Here is a 26,539-nt window from a genome sequence, read left to right on the forward strand (position 1 = left end):
TGTTGAAATTTTGGGTATGCTGAGACAAACCTCTCTAAACTTTAAACTTAAAATCACAGAAAATCTGGTGTAACATATAAAGGCCTCTAAAAATAAATGTGATGAAAGATTGCTACTAATCATGTATCAATGCTGAATTTTCATTACTTGTTGCTATAAACAGTGATGGATGGAGTAATGCCATTTTCACTAACTGTGACCCTAAGAAAAAAAATTGTTTGCATCTTATTTAACAGTGACACCATTAATTTTAATCTGTGTTACTCACTTACTTCAACTTTTTACATAATTTGATAACAGAATCATTCAATAATTTTAATGATGATATTACCATCATCAGCACATCAGTTTGATTGTTGTAATGCTGATGTTTAGCATCAATACCACAATTGAGAATGTAATGCTGATGTTAACATCATTAACACAACCATTTGATAATTGTAATGCTGATGTTAACATTATTAAAAAACCATTTGATAATTGTAATGCTGATGTTAACATTATTAACACAACCTTTCGATAATTGTAATTAACATTATTAACAAAACCATTTGATAATTGTAATGCTGATGTTAACATTATTAAGACCACCATTTGATAATTGTAATGCTTATGTTAACATTATCAACACAATCATATGATAATTGTAAATGCTAATGTTAAAAAACAAGTATTTGATTAACAAGAATGATAATGTTGAGCATCCTTAAGGCAAACATTTGATAATAGTAATAAAATTATAAAAAAAGGCACCAACAAACTTGTTTAAAGGTACCTAACGGAAAATTGGATGCAGTACATTAATATATTAATTTATGTTCCATTCAAACATATATGGTACCCAGGGAAGGCACTTTGAAAATGGGTAACTGCCTATATAGGCAATTTTAGAATTTCTGACACTTATATTTTCACTGTTCAAAACATATTTGACACCCATTCATAGTTGAGATTTCCAAGTGCCTTCACTTGGTCACATGTATGTTTTAATGGAAGAGCCTTTATGAAAGTATTAGTTTTCCTTAACTGTGTGCTAGTTACAACAAACGTCAGTTAAGTAGAATTTATCCACGTGGAACAAGAGTAGACTCCAGTAACTTTTTACCTCAGGTAAGTTTGATATATGTTAGTACATGGACTTTAAAGCCTTGTTTTTGTTTTAAATGACATCATTTTAAGACAGTTACTCTGATAAGGTAAACAAATTAAAATCCTATTTCGATGGCAAAATGGTCTTGGTAAAAAAAAATCCAAGAAAATACCATAGAGACAGTTGAAGAAAAAAACAATATCATGGCCGAAAAGAAAGAAAATGAAAACAAACGTACATTTGTATTGAAATCACGGTACTGTAAACTAACTTATTTTGGCAGATAAGTATTTTGTGCTTATCCCTTTCTAGCTGACTTTGCAGCGATTTATATTCACAATTTTCTAATTTTTATGAAGTATTAACATAAGAGTACAGTTTTACATATTTTTGACGATTTATTTATGCGTTACTGTTCTAGTCTCCAAAATAAATTGATCATGAAATTAAGTTGGTTTTCTACTATTCAAAGATAACAGCACTAGATATGTTTTTAAACTTTTACAAGCAGTTGGATATGTATTTTGGAAAGAAAGAATCAAAGCATTCTGTAGCCACAAAATATTTACAATTAACACTTAACATTATGAAAATGACATGCAATTTCTATTTCATCTGTTTGTATTTTGCCAACATTACTCATTTGTGTTCTGTCTGAACGATTTTAGATCACATAAACCAAGATAAATTGACCATTTCAGATATTTTGGAATGCAGGTTGTCAAATGGTAGCCCTCAACTTCCAGACCTTAGGTATGTGTTTAGTGTAGCGTATGCATAGTAAAAATAAAACGAAAAAACAATTAACCTGAAACAGCTAGAAAAGAAATCTTTTCATCTCCATAGGCAGGAAACATAGTTTTATATTTTATTTTGTGTAATTTACGATACAAAAAACCTTTTTGAAACTATTTTGAAATTTTCTTCTCCAAATTTTGACTTTCAGTTTGGAATAAATCTGAGAGTGGAATGTTAGATATTTTAGTTTAGTATAAATTATCATAGACTGCAATTTTCTATACCTGCTTCTTGTTTGCATATACTTTAAATATTTCCTGTCGAATGAACTTAAAAATTTTGTCACATATTTCTCCAATACTGCTAAACAGAATGACTTAAAATTTGGTCAGCAACTCAACAGTGGTGATTGTAAGTGTGCAGTTTTAGAATCAACCACACACCTACTTCTTTTATTCAATACTTTCATTTACGAGTTGGGGTATGATTAACAGGACAATATATGCATTCTTGTTGTATAGTGGTATTGCACTATTTAGATGTGGGTAGAAAATTAATAGTTGTAAACCTGGTGATCTCGTTATTTGAAAAGAACTTATCATACAGTAAATTGGTACTGCATGAATATTGGTAATTATTATTCCTCATGGAATGTTTATTGAAAAAAAATATTGGACAGTTAAACATACCACACTGTCTTGTCAATAACAAAAGACAATGCCGAAAAAATCAAACATTGACAAACAACCACGAAAAACACAGTTTGTTATGGCACTATGTCACATGGTGTATTAGCACTGGCACATCTCATTTCCATGGAGATTATTTGGCCCGCCCCCTCAGTCATGGTCTATCGACTTTGAAACTTTTGCTTAGTTTACATGTTTTAGTTTGTGATAAGTTCAGTTTACGGGGAACCACTAGTGGTAGGTCAATGATATTTGGTATGCATATGTATTGGCATTGGCACATCTCATTTCCATGGAAATTGTTTGGCCCTGTACCTTCAGTCATGGTTCATTGACTTTGAATATTTTGCATATCATACATTTTAAAAGTATTGCTATTTTGATTTCAACAATTGCATTTTACTTTCAAAATAACAAAAAGGCGAGACTGAATCTCTGTGTCAACAGTTTATTTGTTCTTCTTTGATGAATGTATAAAAATATATCTTTTTACAGATTTAGCAATGCAATTGAACCAGGGAATATTTGAATACAATAATAGGTCAGGATATGTATTAAAACCAGATTTTATGAGACGAAATGATAGAAGGTTTGATCCATTTGCTGAATCCACTGTGGATGGTATTGTGGCTGGAACAGTTTATGTTAAGGTAAGTTTTAGATGTTAATGATATTGTATCAGGAACATTTTCTGTAAGGTAAATTTTAGATGGTGGATGATATTGAATAAGGAACAGCTTGTCTAAGGTCAATTTTAGATGTTGGAAGATATTGTAAGAGGAACAGTTTATGTTAAGGTAAATTTTAGATGTTGGATGATATTGTATTAGGAACAGTTTCTGTAAGGTAAATTTTCAGCTGTTGAATAATAGTTTCTGTAAAGATAATTTTTTGTTATCTTTTAGAGCTGTACTATTATTGTATGTTCAACAAAAGTTTGCATGTCAACTTTGTAAGGAAGTTTTAGTTATTGTCAGTTAGCCATCATTTGCTATAGAAATACAGTTGAAATGTAGAATTTATATTATTCCATAAAAAACAGTTTTCAAGTATTTTGTATTCAGATTGACCATCAGCCAACAGGATAAATTTTCATTTGATTTGCTGTATGCAAAGTCTGAAATATTTATTTCAAGAACACACAAACTAACCAATTTTATTTCAGATATAACAAAAAAAAATATATATAAATTTACAAGTTATTTTTGCACATATAAAGTATTGGGGAAAAATTGTAATTTAGTAGATATCTAATTACAAGATTTTGTCAAATCTCTGCATACAAGCCTTTAGAAAATTTGTATACATTGCTAATCGTTGAATATTTAATTCATGGAATAGCCATCATAGAAAATCCATGTAAAATTACACATATTCCACAAATAATAATGAATTTACTGTAAATGAAAATTTTCATTGTAGGTCATATCAGGTCAGATGTTATCAGACAAAAAGATAAATACATATGTAGAAGTAGATATGTATGGTTTACCTACAGATACTGTCAGGAAAAAATATAAAACAAAAACTGTCATGAATAACGGAATTAATCCTGTGTATGATGAAGACCCTTTTATATTTAAAAAAGTAAGTAAAAACATAGTTCACAGGTTAGATATTCTGACTTTTAAGACAGAAATGACTTCATCTTTTTATGCCCCACCTAGGGGTATTATGTTTTTCAGTCTGTGCATCCGTTCGTTCGTCCATCCGTCTGTCCACTTTCAGGTTAAAGTTTTTGATGAAGTTGAAGTCTTATCAACTTGAAACTTAGTACACAGTCATGTTCCCTATGATATTATCTTTCTAATTTTAATGCCAAATTAGTGTTTTGACCCCAATTTCACGGTCCACTGAACATAGAAAATGATAGTGCGAGTGGGGCATCTGTGTACTATGGACACATTCTTGTTTCCAAATTTTTTTTCTTTAAAATTTCTTTTGAAAAAAATTTTTTAATGAAAGAAAGTTGTATTGTTATTTTCTTAGATACATAAAATTTGCAGTGATAAAACTTTATAAAATCATTTACAATTGAGGAATGTTTCTCTTTCTTGCATACAAAAAATGTAGCTCTGACTCCTTGTCCAGGTTTTGCTATAATTTTGGTCCTGTTGTGTAATATCAACTCATAAACATTTGAATCAGGTTTTGAACTTCCAAAGATTTTGGTCTTGAGCATCACAGAACAGACATTATCTGTCGAAATGGGCAGCTGGTGATGTAAATTTGGTCCTGTTAACATTATTGAACAGAGTATTTTATACTGTCTATCTGAATACTCTAAAAAGCTTAATTCTGAGCTGTATATTTTTTCTTAATTTTCAGGTTGTCTTACCAAATTTAGCTGTGATACGTTTTGCCGTTTATGAAGAGAATGGAAAAATGTTGGGACACCGAGTGTTAACTGTACAAGGTTTAAGACCAGGTAGTCCCATTTTTGTGATTATTTCTGTGTAATCTGGAAAAAAACTACATTTTGCTGTCCTTTTTAGCAATTTAGAAACTATTAGAATGCTATTTAAAGTTAAAAGAAAAGTATCCCTAATGTGTTGAGTAACATTTGAAATGTATAAGTTTTTCTTGTCCGGTTGATTAATTCAAATATTTAAGGGAATGTTGCTTTTAATTTTGATATGCCTATAGATTGCAATAAACAATTAATTTCTCCATAGGCGACGATGATAGCCTTTTTCGAGATACAGACTTTAGAAAGTTAATTTTTTTAACGAAACCTTGCTAGAATTAAAGAAAATTTTCAGACAGTATTTTTTGGTCCAAAAAATATAGGTTCCTGTTGCTTTTCTTAACGTAATTTGTACTTGTCTCCCTTGCCTTTCAATTTTGCACTTAAAAACACATGTCTCATCCTAGCGTTGAAAAGAAATCTCAGTTCCGTTAGGGCTAAGGAAAAATTATTATTTTGCCCTTGGTATAATGAAGAGTGCACGAAGTCTCTAATAATAAAAAATAATGGGTGCGCATATCGACCAATCAGGATTAGCCATGCTTTTAATTCTGAATACCATGTTATCTTCATAAAATGGCTGCGCCCATAAAATCTAATAGTTGATTGTAACCAATAATAACAGAAACCTTCAAATCTAAAATACGTTTTCTAACCATTAGAGACAATAATGGCTTTTTTACATACTGATAATTGTTGTGATGAAAATTGCCTGGGAAACTCAGATAAAAATAAAAGTATGAAGGATTCTTAGGTTTATGACTTTTTGATAGCTAAACATTTTATTAAAATCAGAACATATTTAACCAACTGAGAGAAAATATAAAAAATTAATTGGGTTTCCTCTTTACATTAGTATAATTGCTATCAGAGATATTAATTTTTCCATTAGTGGGTCTAGCGAGCAATACAATACTAAACATTTTAATTAAGTATGTAAAAAAAATTTTTAACTGAATTTATTTGTTTTGCAGGTTACCGACATATACCACTTAGGAATGAGTTTAATTTACCATTGAATTTGCAAACATTATTCGTACATATTTGTGTGAAAGATTTTGTTCCTGATGATATGGAATGTAAGTTATTTCCCTTGATATCCGTACATAAGATATATTTGTTTTATTTGACTGTTTTTAGCTTGTTATTTTGGGGGGCCATTTTTGTCCATTCGGTCTGTCTGTTTATTTATCACAAAATAGGGTGAAAGCAAAGTCTTTCACATTGAGATGAAATGAATTTTGATGAAAAGACCTGTTTCCATGCGAAAAATTCAGTTTTTGATAAGGTTGATAGCAGATGTAAAGTATTTTGAATTCATGGAAGCTTGTGGAGCATTATAACTGGTACTTGGTATATTATTTGTTGCCCTGGCCATTCTTTGATTTACATATTATGACAGCGATAAACAAAAATTTCCATGCAAGAAGATTTCTTGCAGAAAGATCCCGTTAGATCACAAAAGATATGGTTTTTCAACAGTCATTGTGTTTTTCTGCTATTGACAGTTTCATTCATTAAGGCTCAAATTTAATAAAAAATTAGGAAAACATAATCATATTGAATAGCTAAATGTCATATCATTGGATGGAGAGTCTATACATGACACCTAGTGTCCCAGAATGTAGCCAATTATTCTCTAAAATCTTGAATTGTTTGTGAAATCCATTGAATTAGATTCTGTATATTGTCTATGAATGTACTGAGAAATGTTTTGACTGGTATTTTAGCCTTTGCAATGCGGATTACCAATCCTTTATCAAAGACACCGCCACCAATCACAAGGCTTAAATCCAAAAAAACCAATAGGACAAAAATGTTATCAAGATACCTAGATGATGACATTATAGTAAGTGATAGTATTCCTCCTCTTTCTCAATCTCACTACAGCATGTGTATGAAAGAGTCATTAAACTTTTGATGCAAATTTCCTTTATTTTCCTGTAAAATCTTTTGCATTACCTTTTTCTACATGATACTTTCTGACATTCAAGATACTGTGGATTCAATAATAATCGTGGGGTACCAATTTTCGTGGATTTTTTGGGTAGAGGAAAACAACGCATTAAGATGTTCAATGAAGTATTAATTTTATAGAAGCTTGTATGCAGCAGACCTTGGCAAATCCATGAAATCAAGTGTCCAGGAAAACATGACTTTTCCTCAGTCCCTGAACATTGGTACCCATGAATCCACAGTACATCATATATCTGAATTTGGAATGAGCATGAAAATCTTATTTTCAATTTTTACAGTACTGGCAGCAGCTTTAATAAATCCTATTGCTTACTTGTCAGAACTCGATAGACATACTAAACAACTGGCGATATTTGAATTGGACGAGGTAGGTTATCACATGATCTGTTATATTGAAATGAATAAATTTGAATAATGTATATTTGGGAAATTTTCGTGTGTGACAAATTTTCACTTTTTTTTTTTGAAGACAACTTGCAGCAAAATTTATCTAACACAAATATTTCCTCACTATCCATTTAACTGCATTGTACAAAAGCTCTGAACACAGCAAAATTTTGACTGGCCCTTTGAAGGCCCTGAAAGGAAAACAAAACCAGATTTGAAAATATATAGATATATGGTATTGTATTCTATGTTATATTGTTTCTTTATTCACTATGGTATTTACTAATAGTATTTAAAATTCATCGATTTCTTACTACAGTTGAATACTTTCAAATTTTGTATTGCTAGTCAATTGTAATGTAATTATATACTCTAACATATACACCTGATGTACAGATCTGTACTGGTACACACTTTCATATAAGTTAAGTTGTATCATTATCTGTAAGTGTGCCTTCTCTTGTTTGAGCATGTTCAAAATCATCTGAAATGAGAATTGAAACTTGCTTCACAGAATCATGACCTGCGTACTCAAATAATAAAATTTGATACCTAATTGTAAGGTAGTTTTAAATATTTGAATGAGTTCCATTTGACATGTACAGGATAAATTTGTGGTCCACTTCAATGACAGATTGTGAAAAAAATTCTAAACAGTTTTTGGATATCTTGTCAAAACCATAACTCTCTGTGTACTGAAATAATGTAGAATTTAGTATTTAACTTCCTATGGGTACACAAGTACGGAATTTGTGGATATAAATTCTTATATTAAAGTAATACAATTAAATTTATGTAGAACAAGAACTGTAGTTAATAAGATGTGTATAAATATTGAATAGGGGTCAAATGATGAAGAAAAAGAAGAAGTTGTAAAGTCAAATGGAAATGCCTCGTCACCAACCAAAGTCGTCACAAATTCTAGCCCTGTTAAAAAAGAACCAACAGCAAAACGTATCAGTGGTGGTGAACATCAGCAAGTGTCAACCAAAATCAGTATAAACAGTGAGGGAAGTACAGGTACCAGTATATTTTGTTATGTTTAAGGCTGCACCTAATTTGTTTTCAATTTGAAAAAAAACAATTTTGCATGTTATTATTAAAAAAAAAAAATTTATGAGAACTTTTTTTTTTCAAATTGGCTGAATTCTTTACTTATTTTTTAGTACTGTATGAAAAAGTCATTGAAATAATTAAGTGAAGAATATTACCTTATGAGACTTATATTTTCAAAATGGGAGATTTACCTCGGATAACAAATTTTTAGTACGAGATTTGCTTTAGGACCTATTTGACATTGTTTTATTTAATATATTTTCTTTTTGTTTTCAAACAGCAGATCAAGTTTTTATTTTTTTTTCTGAAATGTTTTAAATTTTAAGGTTGATTGCTAAGCCTAAAGATAGTCCAAAGCAACCATTTAAAATGTAAAAATAATCCAGCTTTACGTTGTTACTGATCATTTGACTCTCTTTATTATAACCAAATAGAAAAATTGAGTTTTTGCTTGCTGTGTCATCATGTTCTGTTTTCTCAGTTTCCTATGGAAGCAGTAGGTAGCTACAGTCAGATAGTACAATAGTAATTCTGAATAATCAAGTTTTTTGATATCCCCATTATTCTTTTTTCCAATGAACATACTGAGATCATATCTGATATTCAGATCTAAAAGATTGTGTGGTAAGCCCTAACAATAGTATTCCTTGTTTTCCAGGAAGAGAAGGTGTCACAATACATCAAATGACCAGCATAAACAGTGAGAATGGATTGCAGTTCAAATGTAAACTCAATGGTAAGTCTTTTGTTGTCTTTACGTGCAATGCATTGCGGGGGACATAGAAATACCGGGCGTCCGTCTGTCTGTCTGGTCTTGTTAGCGCTCTCACTAGTACAATTCTTGCCAGATTTTTGTGAATCTTATATCATAGGTTTATATCAGCAATGTCTTTGACGACTTCAAAAATCAGTGCCGATCAAATATTTTTAAAAGAGTTATGCTCTTGGAAATATTAATTATATGGAAAATTGCCTTGCGAGCACTCTCATGTGTACAAGTCTCGCCAGATTTTTACGAAATTTATATTATAGGTTTATATCATCAATTCAAGGAAATGAATATGTTAACAAGGATGATGAAGAAGAGAAAATCTGAAAGCTAAATGCAATATACTAAAAGGATATTCAAACTCATATGCAGTATTGGTTTTGCTCATTGTTGAAGGCAGTGCGGTGACGTATCATTAATTTCTGTGTCATTTGGTCTCTTGTGGAGAGTTGTCTCATTGGCAATCATACCATACCTTCTTATTTCTATATCATAAGTCGAAGACAAACAACCATCTACAAAACACAACATAGAACACTAAAGACAGAGCAACACCAACCCCACCAAAAAACAGGGGTGATCTCAGGTGCTTCCAAATGTGCTAATTGTAACCATCAGAATATTATTTCAATATTTGTATGTCTTTTTGTGTTTCATCTATCGGTTCAATGTTACAGATCCATCCATAATAGAGCCTACTTCTATAGAAAAACTCAAGACATTAAAGCCTTACCTGAAAATCACAGCCAAGCGAGATAAAGAACTGGAGACATTAAATCGTAAAAATGAAAAGGTTAGTACCACAACATATCATTTTTATAGTGCAAGTGGAAATACAGGATTTCATGTATAGAGAAGAAAATTTAAAAAAAATTTACTGGATGCAGCTATTATCAAAAGATCAGTTTTTTTTGTCTTACAAGATTTTAAGTTATAATAATTGAAAATGAATTTAAGAAGCAGAATTTATCTGACTGTATTAGAATTTGAACCTATTTTAAATGTTATAAATGGTTGTAATAATTGGACAGGTTATGACTCATGGAAGTCTAAAAGATAAATTTATCTTTTTATACAATTAATAATCTTAATTATCCAATTTTCAAATATCATACTTTGAACACAGAAGTTATTTTTCAAAGATATGTTTTTTACATGAAAAATGCATAAAATTTAATAAATGCATGAGGAAAAATGTAAAATGCTGCAAATGGCACAGGATATTTTTTTTCTTCTAAAAATGAAAACCCCAAATACCCATAGGATATTGTATCACTTAAATATGAAAGTACTGTGTATTTATAATGTAAAATTTGTATCATAACATGTATATATAAGTTGTGACTTTGTTGATCTTGGAACTATTACTACTGGCATGATGCCTGGATTATTGGAGCAGAGGTAAATATCCTATGTAAACCTGAGATGACGTGAGTAAATATTGTGGATTCATTTATTTTAGTAGGTACCAATTTTCGTGGATTGAGGAAAACTTGCATTTTCGTGGATATTTGATTTCTTGGTTTTTCAAAAGTCTGCATAAAACACTATAAGAAATTTGTTATTCGTTGAAGATTTTATTTCGTGTTCACCTGTAATAATGAAATCCACAAAAATTGGTATCCCACGAATAATATTGAAACCGCAGTAGATGAGTTTTATGAATGATGTCAATCCTATATTTTCTTTGATATTTTTCCATTGGTAATCTTTTAACCATTGATTTTGAAGATATCTAGGGTCTTTAGTGTAAGTTTTATGAACTTACATGCAGATGTTTGGAGTCAAAACTGAGCAGTCTCATTGGTCTGTGGCTAGCAAACTTTTTGCAGAGCCCGATGTAAGGAGAAAAAAATTTTTAAATTGGAGTACTGCCCCAAATCAAAAGTATTCCCTTATCCTTTAAATTTATTATTGAATTGAAATTTGAACACAGTACCACAATTTTATTGTCATTTTAAGCATGAGAGAGTCGTGCAGTTGCCAAAAAAACAAAATTCCAAAAAAACAGACACATTTTTACGTACAGTTCCTACCTAATTTAAATCATTAGTTTAAGAGAAAGAAAAAGATGTATTTTTGTGTGATCTTATCGGTGTCCCATATTAAAATTAGAATAATAGCCATTATAGTTCACACTTTTCATACATTGGATATGGTATAACTTTTTTTTCAATACTAATCTAATAACTGCTAAAAAATTTAGTTTGACAAATGATGATGAAAAATTGGCTTAATATGATACTAGCAATGGTGAAAAGAGTGTTTAATTCCTGAAAATATAGGACACTCCATTTTAGTCATTTTCTATGCCTTTGAAACCTGGTGGGTGGGGGAGGGATTAAAAAGGGAATATAATCATGAAAAGCATATTATTTACAGGCCAGGCAAAACTTGAAAGAAATACACGAGTTACAAGAGGAGCGATTAATGATATCACAGGTTAAAGCTAAGGATACTATGGAAAAATCTCATGCCAAGTCTGTAAAGAAGGCATTACGACGTGGCACTTCTGTGGACGAAGCAGAAACTAGTAATCGTTTACAGTATGGTAAACTTGTTCAAGAACATAATTATAAGGTAAACTTTGTAACGACCTTTAGAGGAGGAGTATGAAGGTCGTTGCTATATATATAATATATATATATGTATAAGTAGTTATATGCATGTGGAATTGAATTTGTTTTGTTTTCTTTTACAGCGTAAAGGCAAGGTAATGACCCAGAGGTTCTACGGTGATAGCTTTCTAAATTTGATCTTTGACCTGATTTTTGATTGGCTTTTTTTAGCAAATAAACCTATATTTAGCTTGACGATTTTTATCCTACTGCAGCAGATATAACAGTTGATTATAACCTTTCAAGGATTTCCTCATGAATTTAGATTGGTGCATACTTAGTTGTTATCAGTAGTGATAAAATGAAATGGATGATACACCATATTGATAAGTTGTTTTAAACTCGAAGTATAGACATGAATGAAAATCAAAAATTTTAAGCACAAATGTAAGGGAAAAATGTGACCTTTTACAGCCCTTATTGTACACAGTCATGGGTTTAAAACTAAATGTGTTTTCAATAGAAATTTGGAGGGTCACTGATGAGTCAAAATTATACTTTAGGGATATACATGTCAAATTTCACAATAAAATCAATCGTACTGACACTTTGTAAAAAAGAGACGGAAGATACCAAAGGGACAACCAAAACTAACATTTGAATGACAGGTATACAGTTATAGTCTATGCTATTTCATATTCATTATGTCGAATAGATATGCACAATCTAGTTCATGAAAGGGAATCATATAGAGTTTACTCAGAATGTAAAATTATCATCCAAGATATTGTATAGTATATCTATTCTGTTCTTTAGTATATACTATCTATCCATTATACCCCCTGCTTTTTAATTCAGTATTCAATGGTTTATTACAATTTTTTGTATGCTTGAAATTTGTGAGTATTTGACACAGAATACTGATGGACTTCTTTTTTTCATTTTTCGGAATGCAGGCAACAGATAATTTCAATTCTTTGAATGCAGCAGACAGATCTTTTCGATTCTTTGAATGCAGCAGACAGAATTTTTCATTTCTTTGAATGAAGCTGACAGATTTTTCTATTTTTTGAATGTAGCAAAAATATTCTTTCATTTTTTGTCTTCTGTATGCATCATATAAAAGAATGTCTTGCATGCATATGTATTTTGATTTTTTAATTGAAATTATTTGATTGAAAAAAGAAAGCAAGACAAAAATATTTTTAAGAGAATGAGAAATAAAAACAATGAGCCAAATTGAAATTGAAACTGTTACAAAAAAATGCTTGCTTTGATATAACATGGGTTTTGTGCTGCCCTAATTTGTGTCAGCAATAAGTTTTATGAAAAAAAAGCATAAAGTAGACAGTATTAAACTCATATGAAACTTCAAATTTAAAAAAAAAAGTTGAATATGTTTTATATACTTGAATAGCTAAGTCTTACTATAAAACAAGTGTACATGAACTTTCTTGTACATATCATTAAAATTTTCCTAAATGTACTGCTATGGAATTATTGTCTTCCTGTACACTAATTCGCCAATATTTTTCCGTATACGTATTAACTGCGAGACCTGAAAACAAACGTGCACTGGAAGGTAAATAGAAATAACTGATTCTGAAAGAACAAATTTAGTACAAAAAACCATTTAACAACTGTTAAGGAAAAGTTTAATTAACAAATGGAAAATTAAAAAAAAATAAAAAGTATGGCTCTATCACTTCATTTATTTGTCATAAGCTCTACATGCTCTGTGTTGATTATTTATCAATGTCACGATTCGGTAAACTTCGTCAACAATCTCAAAAGTTAATTAGCTTGCGATCAACATCAGTTAACAAAATATTATATGTCGATAATATGTTATAGATTAGTAATACATTGTAAATATATAAAAACGTGCATACAGGCTTCGTTAAGTATATATGCATGCATTGGTTCAATAATTTCAATAACCTTGTTTCATATGACTTTAAATTAAGCCAACATTCTCTACATTATCTTATGCAATGATAAGGTTAGCTTCAAACAATTGTTTAAAAAGTTCTAGCATAAAATTGAATTGAATTTACCATTACAAGAAGACTTGTTAACACATGTATGGTTTGGGTTGTAATAGATATGAGGAGATATCAATGATACATTTTATTTCATCATTTGGGGGGGGGGGGGGCAATGGCCCAGTGGTCTCAGTAGTTGAACTACTGTATCACTGGCCTGTCAACACTTGAGGTTGTGAGTTCAAATCACAAAAGTGGCAGGTGAGCTCAACTTCAAATCTTAATTGACTAGGATTATCAGTTTTCCTACTAAAGTTTGGTGGTACTCCTCTGCCCTATGGCTTCCTCTGCCAATAAAAATTGACTGCCACGAAAAAGCACAATAGTGCTGAAAGCGGTGTTAAACACCATCAATCAATCAATATTTCATCGTTTTATTCCGACAGAAATATGTTTAAATACTTATACTTCTAATTGTAAAAAGAATACACATGAAGATCTGAAAAAGGTTTAAAAGTGCGCCTATCCTTAATTTCCAAACTAACAGGAATTTTGAGCAGATTAAGACAACGATGTCATACTAGTATTCCATTTTGTTGCGAATTTGTTATGGGGGTTCTTGTAATGATGATTACAGCTTCTAGTGATAAAAAGAAATAAAGATGGTTCTACTGTAAATTATAGGATGAAAACAATGTTTAGAAATTGTCAACAAATAAATACCTTATTTAAACAGTTAGAAAACAGGAAACAGATTTTGGTTTAAAGATTATTTTCAAAAGCTCATACAAACAAATTTGATATTTTCTGACACAAATCACCATACTTTATTGTATACTATCTTTCTGCCGCATATTTATATATATATATATATATATATATATATATATATGTATACTATATAAGTTTGTAAATTGTAAATATATAACCAAACTTATTCTTGTCAACCAGTTTTCTTGTAAGTCTTTAGTTTTATTTTGATTTTATGAAAACATGTCTTAAAAAATATCAGGCATTGCAACCATAACTGTCAACTTCTGTAGATTAATGGTAGAATTGAAAAAAAACCCAATTTGATTCACCAGATTGGTTTGATTCTATTATATAAAAAAAACGCGAAAAAACTTATAAATGATAAAAAAAAGTATGGAAATGCGATGGGACCACCATCACAACATTAAGTTGGAGAGAGAAGAAAACAATGATCAAAAGAAAAACAATAGTAGGAACTGACAAAACACTAGCATATCAAACACTACACAGAAAACTAAAGATTGAGAATATCAACCCTAAAAAAATCAGGTGCTCTGGAAGGGTAAGCACTGGATATGCTACAGGTAAAATTTAGGTGCTCTGGAAGGGTAAGCACTGGATATGCTACAGGTAAAACTTAGGTGCTCTGGAAGGGTAAGCACTGGATCTGCTTCAGGTAAAACTCAGGTGCTCTGGAAGGGTAAGCACTGGATAGGCTACAGGTATAACTCAGGTGCTCTGGAAGGGTAAGCAGTGGAACTGCTTCAGTTAAAACTCAGGTGCTCTGGAAGGGTAAGCACTGGATCTGCTACAGGTAAAACTCAGGTAATCTGGAAGGGTAAGCACTGGATTGGCTACAGGTAAAACTCAGGTGCTCTGGAAGGGTAAGCACTCTATCTGCTACAGGTAAAATTGAAATTGATATGACTTGTATTAGATTTGATATAAAAAAGGTGAAATTAAGTTATTCAGTAGTGATATTTAGTTTCTCCCTGAGGTAAAGTAAAATTATACAGTAGTGATATTTAGTTTCTCCCTGAGGTTAAGTAAAATTATACAGTAGTGATATTTAGTTTCACCCTGATGTAGGTGTTCACTTTTGCTGTGTCTACTAGTGTATAGAACCAGAGCTTATACTAACATATATTTATTTAAACACAGGTTATATAACTTATAGATTGTATAAAGTTTTTGTTGGTTTGTTCTAAAAACTGTAATTGTGACTGTGAAAGTATAATGTTCAGTTGCTGTGTTAAAACTAATTCCTGAGATCAATGAAACTATGCACAGACATTATAAGAGTGTCTGGATGGGAGGTCCTTCATTTCTGTATTCTTTAATTTTTCAGGCCATTTTTCTTTATTCTTTATACTTTTTGCCCATTATTCTCTATTCTTTATTTTTTTGGTCCATTTTTCTCTATTCTGTATATTTTTGCCCACTATTCTCTATTCTGTAAACCCCCATCCACACTCTCTTACAACATTGTAGTAATTTCTGTATAATGATGCAATCCTGTGCTTCGTGGCTAGTCATTGTTTAGTTATTCATATTTAATCTGGGATTCATAGAGAGAATCTGTCATTTTTAATACGCATTTTATGTTTTTTTCCATTATTGTGTAAACAATTCTGGCAAAGTATAAAGAAAATAGCCAGAAAACAAAATAAACTATTTTCTTGGTCTGAGAAATTAGGGTGGGCTAGAATAAGGAACCAGTAATTTTTTTATAACCTTATATTTTATATACATTGTGATATGAAATAGTTGATATACTTTTGTTATTTTGTTTTTCTGAACAGCATAAAGAATTAAAACAGACACAAGGAGAATTGTTTGTAGATATGTGTAAAGACCAGTTCAAAGCCGAGTTAGACATTCATTTGAAATATCATTCACCTATCTATGACACATTGAAGATGCTTTTAGATATTAACCATAAAAATCATGTGGAGCAGATCATTGAAACATTTGAAATGGATTCTGATGAACTGAAGAAAGAAATGGAAACCAGGAGTAAATTAGAAATGAAAAGATTAGCCAAGACCATCAAGGACAAAAATGAATTGTCAAGGTTAGTATATATAAAAGTTTAAATCATAAGTGGATAAATGTCTTAATCTTTTTTTTAATGTTAAAAGGGTTTTTTATACGACCGCGAAAAATTTTGCGGTCGTATATTGGTATCACGTCGTCGTCGTCAGTGTCATCCAAAGACATTTGGTTTCTGGACAATAACTTTAGTAAATGTAAATAGAAAACTATGAAATTTAAACACAAGGTTTATAACCACAGAAGGAAGGTTGGGATTGATTTTGGGGGTTATAGATCTTACATTTTAGGAATTAGGGGCCAAAAAGGGGCCCAAATAAGCATTTTTCTAGTTTCCAGACAATAACTTGTGGAAAGGTGTATGGATCTCTCTGAAAACACATGTTTCCATACCACAAAGGGAATATGCACATAGACCAAGGTGAGCGACACCAACTCTTTAGAGTCTCTAGTTTATATGCCATTAGGACAGTGTCTATTGTTGAATATGCACATAGACCAAGGTGAGCGACACCAACTCTTTAGAGTCCCTAGTTTATATACCATTATGACCAAGAGAAATCTTTATAAACATGTTTAAAGTAAGATATCTGTTTATTGTTTTTTAATATTTGAAATATGGCTTCCATAATGAGAAACTAACAACTAGTACATTTTTATATATGAGAATTTATTACTGTAATAATTGTATCTTAAAACATGACAATATAAGTTTGATTTATTTTTCAACAGAACAAAAAGAGAAGCTCAAACAAAACACATAAAAATGGTTGTTAATGAAATAGAAAAGGTAAGAATATATTGAATCAAATTTTCTTGGATTTATTTCCGAGCATTTATCCATTTACTGGTAAAAACTGAAAAATGGCATTAGACATGTACTTGTAAAGTATAATTGTATGTAATTTACCTATTTTCATGGATCCTTGTTTTTTTCTGCTATGAAATTCTGTACCCTTTTCCGTTGAGTCTGAATGTGTGGTCTTAAAACTAAAAATAAGTAACCTACAAAGCAATTGTGTTTTAACAAACCATGAAAATTCATATCCATGAAGAGAAACTCTTCCTCAGTATTTGTTAAGGGTTATAGTTTCAAATATCACTGGTAGTTACTCTACTTGTCGAATACACTGGTCTCCTCTTTGCTTATATCAAGTAAAATAAGAACATTCCTTAATTAACCTTATTTTAACCCTTACCATGCGGTGACCATAATATTGTAAATACCGTGATCACCTATCTTAGCTTTAATGGAATCAATATGCATCAGCAGCAGGATAAAGCTCATTTGCATGTAATTTGCATATTTTTGCAAATAAACGAAAATTAGACATTTTCTGAAAATATTATAACATGGTAAGAGTTAACATTCTTTGTTTGAAAAAAAATGCATGCATACAAATGAAGGTGTCAAAATTTAAATCAATCCCTCTGCAGTTTTTTGCAATAATTTACTGGATTTCATCACCAAAATTTAGTTCCTAACATCAGGCTTAAGCATGTCTTGTCCTGTAAACAAAGTAATGACTATTTACAGTAGCCTTTCATAAATGGCATTGGTCATTTTTGATGTTATGAAATGATCGAAACATAATTAAGTTAACAAGACATTAATAGAACAAGTCGAGGGAAATAAGTTACTAAAAAAGGTACAATCGAAAACTTTTTCTACTTTTTGTAACTTCCTGTTAACTTATTATTTGAAAACTCTTGTTTGGTAAAAAAAACAAAATGGTTGGCATGCTTGATAATTGTTTGTTGGCATTATTTTTTTCAGTTGAAAGAAATATTAAATTCGAAGCAAGAAGAATTAACACCAATCTTAGGCAGAGTTAGACAAGAATTAGAAAGGGAAAAAGAAGAGGTATGTTGAATGGGCTGTGTATAAAGGTGTTTGTAGGAAAATGCTGAATCAAAAATACTAAGGCCATCTATGGGGAAAATTTAAAAATCTCTTAATCATAGCTTCTGACCAAGTTTGTAAAATATTATAAAGGCTTGACAAAGTTATTCATGTCTAAAACTTTAAACTCAGGCTGTATCTAAAGTTAACTGCAATTAAAATCTACGATCATTTACCAGTAAAATATGGAATATTAAACAAATATTTTCAACATTTTGGCGTATTAAATGATAAGCGTGGTATCCTTCTTGAGTTGTTATTTTATGTATTTTTGCTGCTTACAAATGTTTCTGAAGATAATTTTACACAAGTATTCTAAAAGGTTCATAGACATTTTGTTATGAATTTGTTATGATTTGCACAGACCTTCATGGGCTGTTACATAACATTGGACAAAAGCTTCTTCATGCTCAAGTAATAGCATCTGACTTTCCATTTGGCAGTCAACAATACATTTTTAGATTGACAGCAGGAATTGCAGGCGAGGAATGGTTTACCATTTTTTTATGCCCCTGCTGTAGGCAAAAGAGGCATAAGTATTACCCTTGACTGTCTTTCCCTCCATCCGTCTTTCTGTCTGTCCGTTCTTTCCATTTTTGTTTCTGTACTTTAAGTTTGTCTCGTACAAATTTTATGAAACTCATACACAATGCTAAGAATCAAAACTAGCAGACAGAGTTTGAATTTAGGCAGTGAGTCACTTACCGTTCTAGAGTTATGCCCATTTATAACTTGGAAAATTGCAAAGCTTGAGTGGGGGCATTAGTGTACACAGACACATTCTTATTTTAACAAGGTTTCATAAATATCAATAGAGACTCATTGTTTTAATTTCAGATGCGTAAATGTTTACAAGAACAGTATGAAGAGAAATGTCGAAGATTAACGGAACAGTTCCGTGATGTTGGTTTTGCCAAAGAATCAGAGAATACACCTTTATAAAACATTCCGTTCACTTTTCTACATTCCTGTCATACTATATGCATGTCATAACCATGACAACAATCATGTGACATAGGTACCTGATCTCATGTTAACCTACAAATAACTGTTTTTTAATGTGTTGTAAAATAGATGGAACCATGTGATAAACATTCTAACCATGTGACCTATTATGTAATTAGCAACTTTTTTTTGTAATGGTTATAAAAGTATGTACTATTACCATGGTAACCATTGCTTCTGTGTGATACAACAAAAACGTGATAAAATGGCATATGTCACAATGAATACAATGGTCAGTGGATTTTTCAGTTAAAATTGCTATAAAGGTCACCTTTATTAAGCGGAAACTGTCATGTCATTTCACCCTCTTCTTGTCACGCTGTAGTAATACCTATGCATGTTGAACCTCTATTCGAAGTTCACCTCTCTTATAAGGTCAGTTTTCTCTGATCCTGAGGGCGACTGTTATATGCATCTTTGCCCTCTATGATTTAGAAGTAGAGGTAGATTTCTTACTTGAAAAAGTGTAATGTCTTAAATACAGAACATTTTGATGATGAAAAAAGTTAAAGAGCTTTGCATGTTATAAATTTGAAGTTTATTTGAAAATATTAAAAATCTACATAAAAAAGGCAAGAAATGCCCTGAACTAATGTATGTCTTGAAAAATTCTTGAATACATGATAATGAGAACTTGCCAATCATTGCAACTTTCATTTTTCTTTAAGAAGCACTGCACTTGTAAAAAACTAACTTTCATGATTGTTGATTTTCCAACTTGACCTTAATTTTGTTTTTATAAGAAATTTGTATGTATACTATTTTATACACTAGTGTGTTAACTTGGCTGTGAAATTGAGTTTTATATCATGGAGCATTACCATTTCTATGTTTTTCTGTGATATCATAGTTTTCAATAGATCTGTTTCAGTGTGTGTATTGACCTTTATCTGACTGTTTGAAGATGAAAACATTAATGACAAGTCCATACTGAGCTTCTTGAACAGTTATCATGACTTTTTGATGTAAATAATTTTTGTCTGTAAAAAAAATTTCAGCAGTTCTCATTCTAGGCAGCTGGCCCACGTAAGGTTAGGGGTTAGTAAACTTCAGTAAACATTTACTTACTTCTTGAGAAAACTCTGATAAACTTTATACCTTATGCATTTATCCAATTGCCAAATGTATAAGGTATGAATTTTCATTTTTAAATTAAACATTTATGGAAATATTCAAGGAAAAAAATAGTTATTTTAGTAGCTATATCTGCATTATTATAAGATTTGGTATATTGTGAAAATGAGGGGGTGTGTGTTACAGGGGTGCTCTTTTTTTTTCTTTTTCTTTTTCCGAGATCCAATTTTTTTACCCCTTATATCTGACATCCCCCTTTTTTACCCCTATATCCCACATCCCAAAAACATGTCATCCCCCTTGAAAATATTCAGTGACCAGAATAGTTGTTTTAACATTACATTGAACAACATATAATTTTTTTAAACATTGCATTAGGAAAAGATTCAGGGACAAATATAATGCAATAAATAGTTTTTGGAAAAAATGATACATTACAATAAATAAATTAGTTTGTATTTAAAATAGATTATTAATATGTTCGTTGACCAATGTAGTTATATCACATAATTTTGTGTATAGGAAACTTATATTCCATTTCAAATGTAACCAAAATGTGATGTGCAGTATTTCAAGTTATTGCACCAGTGCAAAAATAGCTTGAAAAGGGTCCTGTTAAATGTAGAAGTTTCTGTCATTTTAAAAGTTTTGCCATATAGATAAAGGTTTGTTGCAAGAATATTGGCAAATATTACCTGTAGTACGATATTTATTGCACCTTGGAGTTTGTGCAAAAAGATATTCCACTTAGGACAAAATTAACCAATATTAGTGCAATAATTATATATTATTATTAGTAAAATGATACATTATAGAAATATTCAGTAAGAATTAGTTTGTATTTGTGTTATAATGTAAAGATGTTTGTATTCCATGTTAAAATTTATACTTTTCTACTTCCCGTGTTTAATGTTGAACATTCTGTCTCTATGCACTTTTATGTGAAAGTCTTCAAAATCTTTTGTTGTACTACAAAAAATTAATTAAATACAAAATAAATTGACAGTAAGAGTGGAGTAATGTTTATCAATTTGTTTCCAGATGTTTAAAAGTGAGAGCAAATTTATCAATTTTAACAAATTGAAACATAATCTTACATGCAAAAGTACTATGTATATTTAGATATTCTAAAAAAAAAAAATGCAACATCTGAAAGTGCCATCATTGAAATAAATTGTTTCTTGTGTCAATACAATTAGGGCTTTAATGGTCACATTTTAAGTAATGTAATCAGATAAGTATTGAGAATGACACTGTAGACCCTCATTTCTCCTGATGGACATGTGCTCATAGTTATAAAATGTTCATGATCCAACCCTAGTAAAACTATAATGATTCTTATCTAGTTACGTTGTTCTACATACGGAACATTGTACGATTTATTCAGAAAATACTGGCGCCAGTTTGATTATACTCATGTTTTTATTAAATGTTTGATGGTGCTCCGATCGTGTGATAAAAATAAGAATATTTCCTACCTTTTGTATTGGTTGTTTATATGATCTGATGCAATCTGTATATTGTTGTAAGTGTTTTATTTTTTGGTTTATTATTAATATATTGTTATCCCGGAGTAGTTGCTTCTCATTATAGGATGAAAAACTTGATTTGATAGATAATAAATGATGCATGTTTGTTACCTTAAAAAATAATTTTAATGTTTGGCAATCCTACTAATTAGCTGGAAACTTATTAAAATCTCATATTCGGTCATAATATTCTCTAATTGTGAGCGATACAGAAAATCTAGACATGCTCACCTTCATCATTGACTTTATAGAAACATTTTTTTTTTCTTCAAAAAACCATTTAAAATGCAGAAAATCAGTTGCGATTAATAAACAGGTTCCGTCATATGCCTGATACACTACTCTATATGCCCCCTGTCATGGTATATTTGCAAAATAATGATAAAATTGACATTAATCAACTTAGATTTGCTGTTGTTGGGAAGAAAATCAATTTTTAACAGAGTAGCAATAGAGTTGAAATCGTCAAAAGAGATGATTGCATTGCTAAATAGTTTCCATTTCCATCCTATAAAACTGTTTATTTTTGACCTAATGATTATTTGTGATAACTTAATACTGTAAATTCAGAAATTATTGCTTTCATTTATTATTGCGATTTTTGAAAAATTAACAAAAATGCGAGTTTAACTATTGCGAATTTTGGAAAAGCTACATACAGATATATGTATTTGATATCAAAATGCGAGTTTTTATTATTGCGATACTCAAGTAGTTGCATTATTCGCATTAATAAAAACCTCGCAATAATATCTGAATTTACAGTATTTGCAGATAAGACATGAAAATGGGGCTGTGATAAAAAAAAAATGTAAAAATCAAGTTTTTCATCTTCCATTAAAATTAAGTCATTCACCATGCATTATGTTAAAGTGCTATTTATGTATAGAACAAACCAGATGTATTGCAATATTAATATCTATATATATATATAATCCGTCAAATCATTGATTAATATAGTAATCCGTCACTTATTATAATGTTTAATTTTAAAATAATCTTTTTTATACATTTATTAAAACTGCCTTATTGTAAAATAATAAAACTTAATACATATAGATACTATATTTGAATTAATAAATAATACATTGTTTGAACCATTCCACTCGTTAAAATGTTCACATCTTTACAAACGTTTTGCACAGTTGAATTCTTTCTACATATTCTTCTAGTTAAGCATAATTAATTCTGTGGTATAAAATTTGGACTGTATGAAGATGGAAGTTTGAAATATCGCAAATCATGTAGGTTAATTATATATCTCTATGAAATTAATGATTTCAGGAGTGTAAAGTTCAGGTCTCAAAATAGCAGTAATCAGGGTGTTACATTTTAACTGATTTACATGTATGAAATTTTAATGAGGAATTTTAATGCCCCACCTAGGGGCATTATGTTTTTCGGTCTGTGCATCCATTTGTTCGTCCTTTCGTTGGTCTGTCCCGCTTCAGGTTTAAGTTTTTGGTGAAAGTTTTTGGTCAAGGTAGTTTATGATGAAGTTTAATGCCAAATTAGAGTTTTTACCCCAAATTCAAGGTCCACTGAACATAGAAAATGATAGTGCGATATGGGCATCTGTGTACTAAGGACACATTCTTGTTCACAAATTTTTTTAATGTGTGTCTTCATCAAGATTTCAGATTTTAAAGCCTTTCTGGCATCTAAAATAATGGTAATACCAAGGATCTTAATGTGTAACATTTCCATTCAATAGCAATGATAAGTTATCTACCATAAAGTTGAGAGAGAAAATAAAAAAAGATACTTTATCACTATTTTTTGTCTTCTATTACCAGACATTACAGATGTTTCCATAAGCCTTTAATGTTACAATTAAAAACATCTGATCCCAGTATGCTAAAATGATTGTTGCATGAGATCAATAGGTAGAGTATGACAGAATCTTTGATCAGGTGTCACCAGTTCATAAGAATGAAGAAGGTCAATAGCCGAAATATTTGAAAAATACTATTTTCACATCAATGTATTGATTGATTCAAACTGGAAACTTTATTAGAAAAAATCTAGAATTTGCTATACAGAATGCATGCTTTCTTTTGTATGGACACTGGTCTGTCTTTGAAGACCATAAAATAACCTGTAAATATTTTTTTGGTTTTATTGTGTTTTGGATTGCTGTCCTTTATGTAAACCCATTTTTCAGAATGAACCAATTAATTCCACATTAAGTTAAATCGTCTATCTTTTAAAAAAGATAGACAAACTATACAATTCCTGTAAGCACCTTTCATTACTGTATGATTGGTTACATCATCTAGTCTCTGATTGGTTGACATATCTTGTTATGCATTTCAGTACAATGTAATAACTATAACCTAAAGTGAGGTTGATATTTCCTGACTGGCTCATATCCTTAGTAGATAAATAGGTGTATCAGTCTTACTTGAGGTTGGTAGTACATTCCAAATACTGGGACAATCCCAATATTATTTAGAAAAAGCTTCAGTTTAAACCCTTGTGGTGACGTTCAGTTAGAATTAAAATAAGTTATAATAAGTCATATAGTGAAAGTAAGAGCTTAGATTTGGCAAAGACAATTTAACCCAACAGTATATGATATATATATATATATTGTGGGATTAATGAATCCTCCTCATAAGTCATTGATTGTAGGATATTGGCTATTTTGCAAATGCATTCATTTTTTAGCAGGGACTTCGTACAAGTCCTGTAGTGCTTTTGCTCATAGGTTTGTAGATGTAGCTGATAACTTAGATAGTGCAATAGAAAATAATCCATATTACGATCTGTTGCCATTCACTTAATAACTCTTAAAAGAGATAAGATTTTAGAAAATGCTTTGTTGAGTAAAAATGTTACTGATTTAAGAAATAAGCACAATATTTAATTACTTTTTACCATTTTATTGGTTAAACTATAATATAAATGGTTTAAGTAATAAAAAAAAATGAAAGTGCAACTAAGGGTTACCAGTAATTTTTGAGTGGAGCAAAAATATTTGACTCCAGGAATTATTTTCTCTGTCCTCTGATCACTCTATTCTTTTTTCCTACCCTCCCTCTCGTTTCTCTATCTCCTTTTCTACCCCTAATTCCTTTGCCTGGTAATTTTGCATTTGTCTTGTATTGTCACAAAAAAAGAGCTTACTCGTTTTTAAAAGAATGAGTAAAACTATATTTTTGTTTTTCATTAATCTGAAAATCCATGAGGTAACTGGTATGAATAACCAATCAGAATAAGACAGAGGTGTTTGGTATGAACAACCAATCAGAATGAGCCATACTCTAATGTCTTATTACCATGTTATCTTCATTAAATGGTTACACCCATTGGTTTTTGTAACCTATATTCGACTGAACTTACATTTAGTGTAAATTTTATAATTCTGATAGTGCTTTTTAATATTAAATGTGTATTTGACCTACCAATAGATTTTCAAAACATTTTCTGTACAGTTTATAACTAACAAATATAATATATTGCTACTTACCAATTGAAGATATGTTGACTTCCATATTATATTGTAAGAGTATGAAGGTCCACATACACTGTTATTGTCGGAGCATATTTTTTTTTCAGATGACATAACAAACTGGCATTTCAGTATATTTATTATGTAAAATTTTGTTACTTACTGTTGGTATAGTCTTTTTCATGAATCTGTTACCCAATATAATTATAGTCTATTTCATGAATCTGTTACCCAATATAATTATAGTCTATTACATATACCTATTAAAATGTATGAATTATAATGCTGTTATTTTTATTTTGCCAAGTCTATGATAGTTGGGTGAAAGGGGCATAATGTTTTCAGCCCTGCGTTCAATGCAATCTGATAAAATTCATATCTTTCATTTTGTCGAGAAATTCAATGTTCTAATCATTTAATTATTCATATCGTTTTGATTTTTATCCCTTACCTTAGTGTACTCATTTCTCAAATTAGCAAATCAATTTTCAAACTCATCTGTGGTATTGACGAGTTGAATCTTTCAAATTTGAAACGCCACTATAAAATCTGAAGAAACAAAATGTCAGTATAATGACGGACTGATGGATGGACAAAATCAAAATACCCTCCACAACTTTGTCTTATTGGATACATAAAAACATTTTGTCTGTAAATAGTTTAAAGATCTTTAAATGTTACCAGTCTTCTGTTACATAGCAATGAGATATATTTAGCTGCACATACTCCTTAATACCATTGAAGTTTCTGTAACATCATATGCCATCCATATTAATTGAGGGAAAATATAAACATAACAAAATATTACAGATTATATCTAAATTGAAATGATATGGTGGACTTCATAAAACCATCTTGAACAAGGATATTATGTTTTTAAAGAAAAAGTCACATTTCTTTTCTAAAAAGATAATCATCTAAGAATATTGTTAATCAGGCTACTTTTGCTTATTTTCCCCCGTTCAACGCGTTTCGGGGGACATAGAAATTCTGGGCGTCCATCCATCCAGTTTTGTTAGCACTCTCGTGTGTACAATTCTTGCCAGATTTTTA

General features: G+C 30.5%; 1 protein-coding gene across 4 annotated transcripts in view; it reads left to right on the forward strand.

Moving 5' to 3' along the window:
• Nucleotides 1-25,767, forward strand: part of LOC127738726 (1-phosphatidylinositol 4,5-bisphosphate phosphodiesterase beta-1-like) — a 94,914-nt gene extending 69,147 nt beyond the window's left edge. For 2 of the 4 annotated variants that reach the window (XM_052250063.1, XM_052250064.1), the window contains 15 exons: nt 1,038-1,110; nt 1,792-1,843; nt 3,013-3,167; nt 3,940-4,104; nt 4,846-4,945; nt 5,959-6,063; nt 6,715-6,833; nt 8,191-8,368; nt 9,063-9,140; nt 9,851-9,966; nt 11,556-11,753; nt 16,272-16,543; nt 17,254-17,311; nt 18,299-18,385; nt 19,262-25,767. In XM_052250063.1, the coding sequence (XP_052106023.1) occupies nt 1,038-1,110; nt 1,792-1,843; nt 3,013-3,167; nt 3,940-4,104; nt 4,846-4,945; nt 5,959-6,063; nt 6,715-6,833; nt 8,191-8,368; nt 9,063-9,140; nt 9,851-9,966; nt 11,556-11,753; nt 16,272-16,543; nt 17,254-17,311; nt 18,299-18,385; nt 19,262-19,366 (1,861 nt within the window). In that variant the 3' untranslated portion in view covers nt 19,367-25,767. Of the gene's footprint in view, nt 1-1,037; nt 1,111-1,791; nt 1,844-3,012; nt 3,168-3,939; nt 4,105-4,845; nt 4,946-5,958; nt 6,064-6,714; nt 6,834-7,239; nt 7,329-8,190; nt 8,369-9,062; nt 9,141-9,850; nt 9,967-11,555; nt 11,754-11,874; nt 11,887-16,271; nt 16,544-17,253; nt 17,312-18,298; nt 18,386-19,261 lie in introns of all 4 variants that reach the window. The other 2 variants (XM_052250066.1, XM_052250065.1) reach the window with 2 other exon arrangements.
• The last annotated feature ends 772 nt before the right edge of the window (nt 25,768-26,539 follow it).

Source organism: Mytilus californianus, unplaced genomic scaffold, assembly GCF_021869535.1.
Source record: "Mytilus californianus isolate M0D057914Y unplaced genomic scaffold, xbMytCali1.0.p SCAF_4, whole genome shotgun sequence".
NCBI lineage: Eukaryota > Metazoa > Mollusca > Bivalvia > Mytilida > Mytilidae > Mytilus > Mytilus californianus.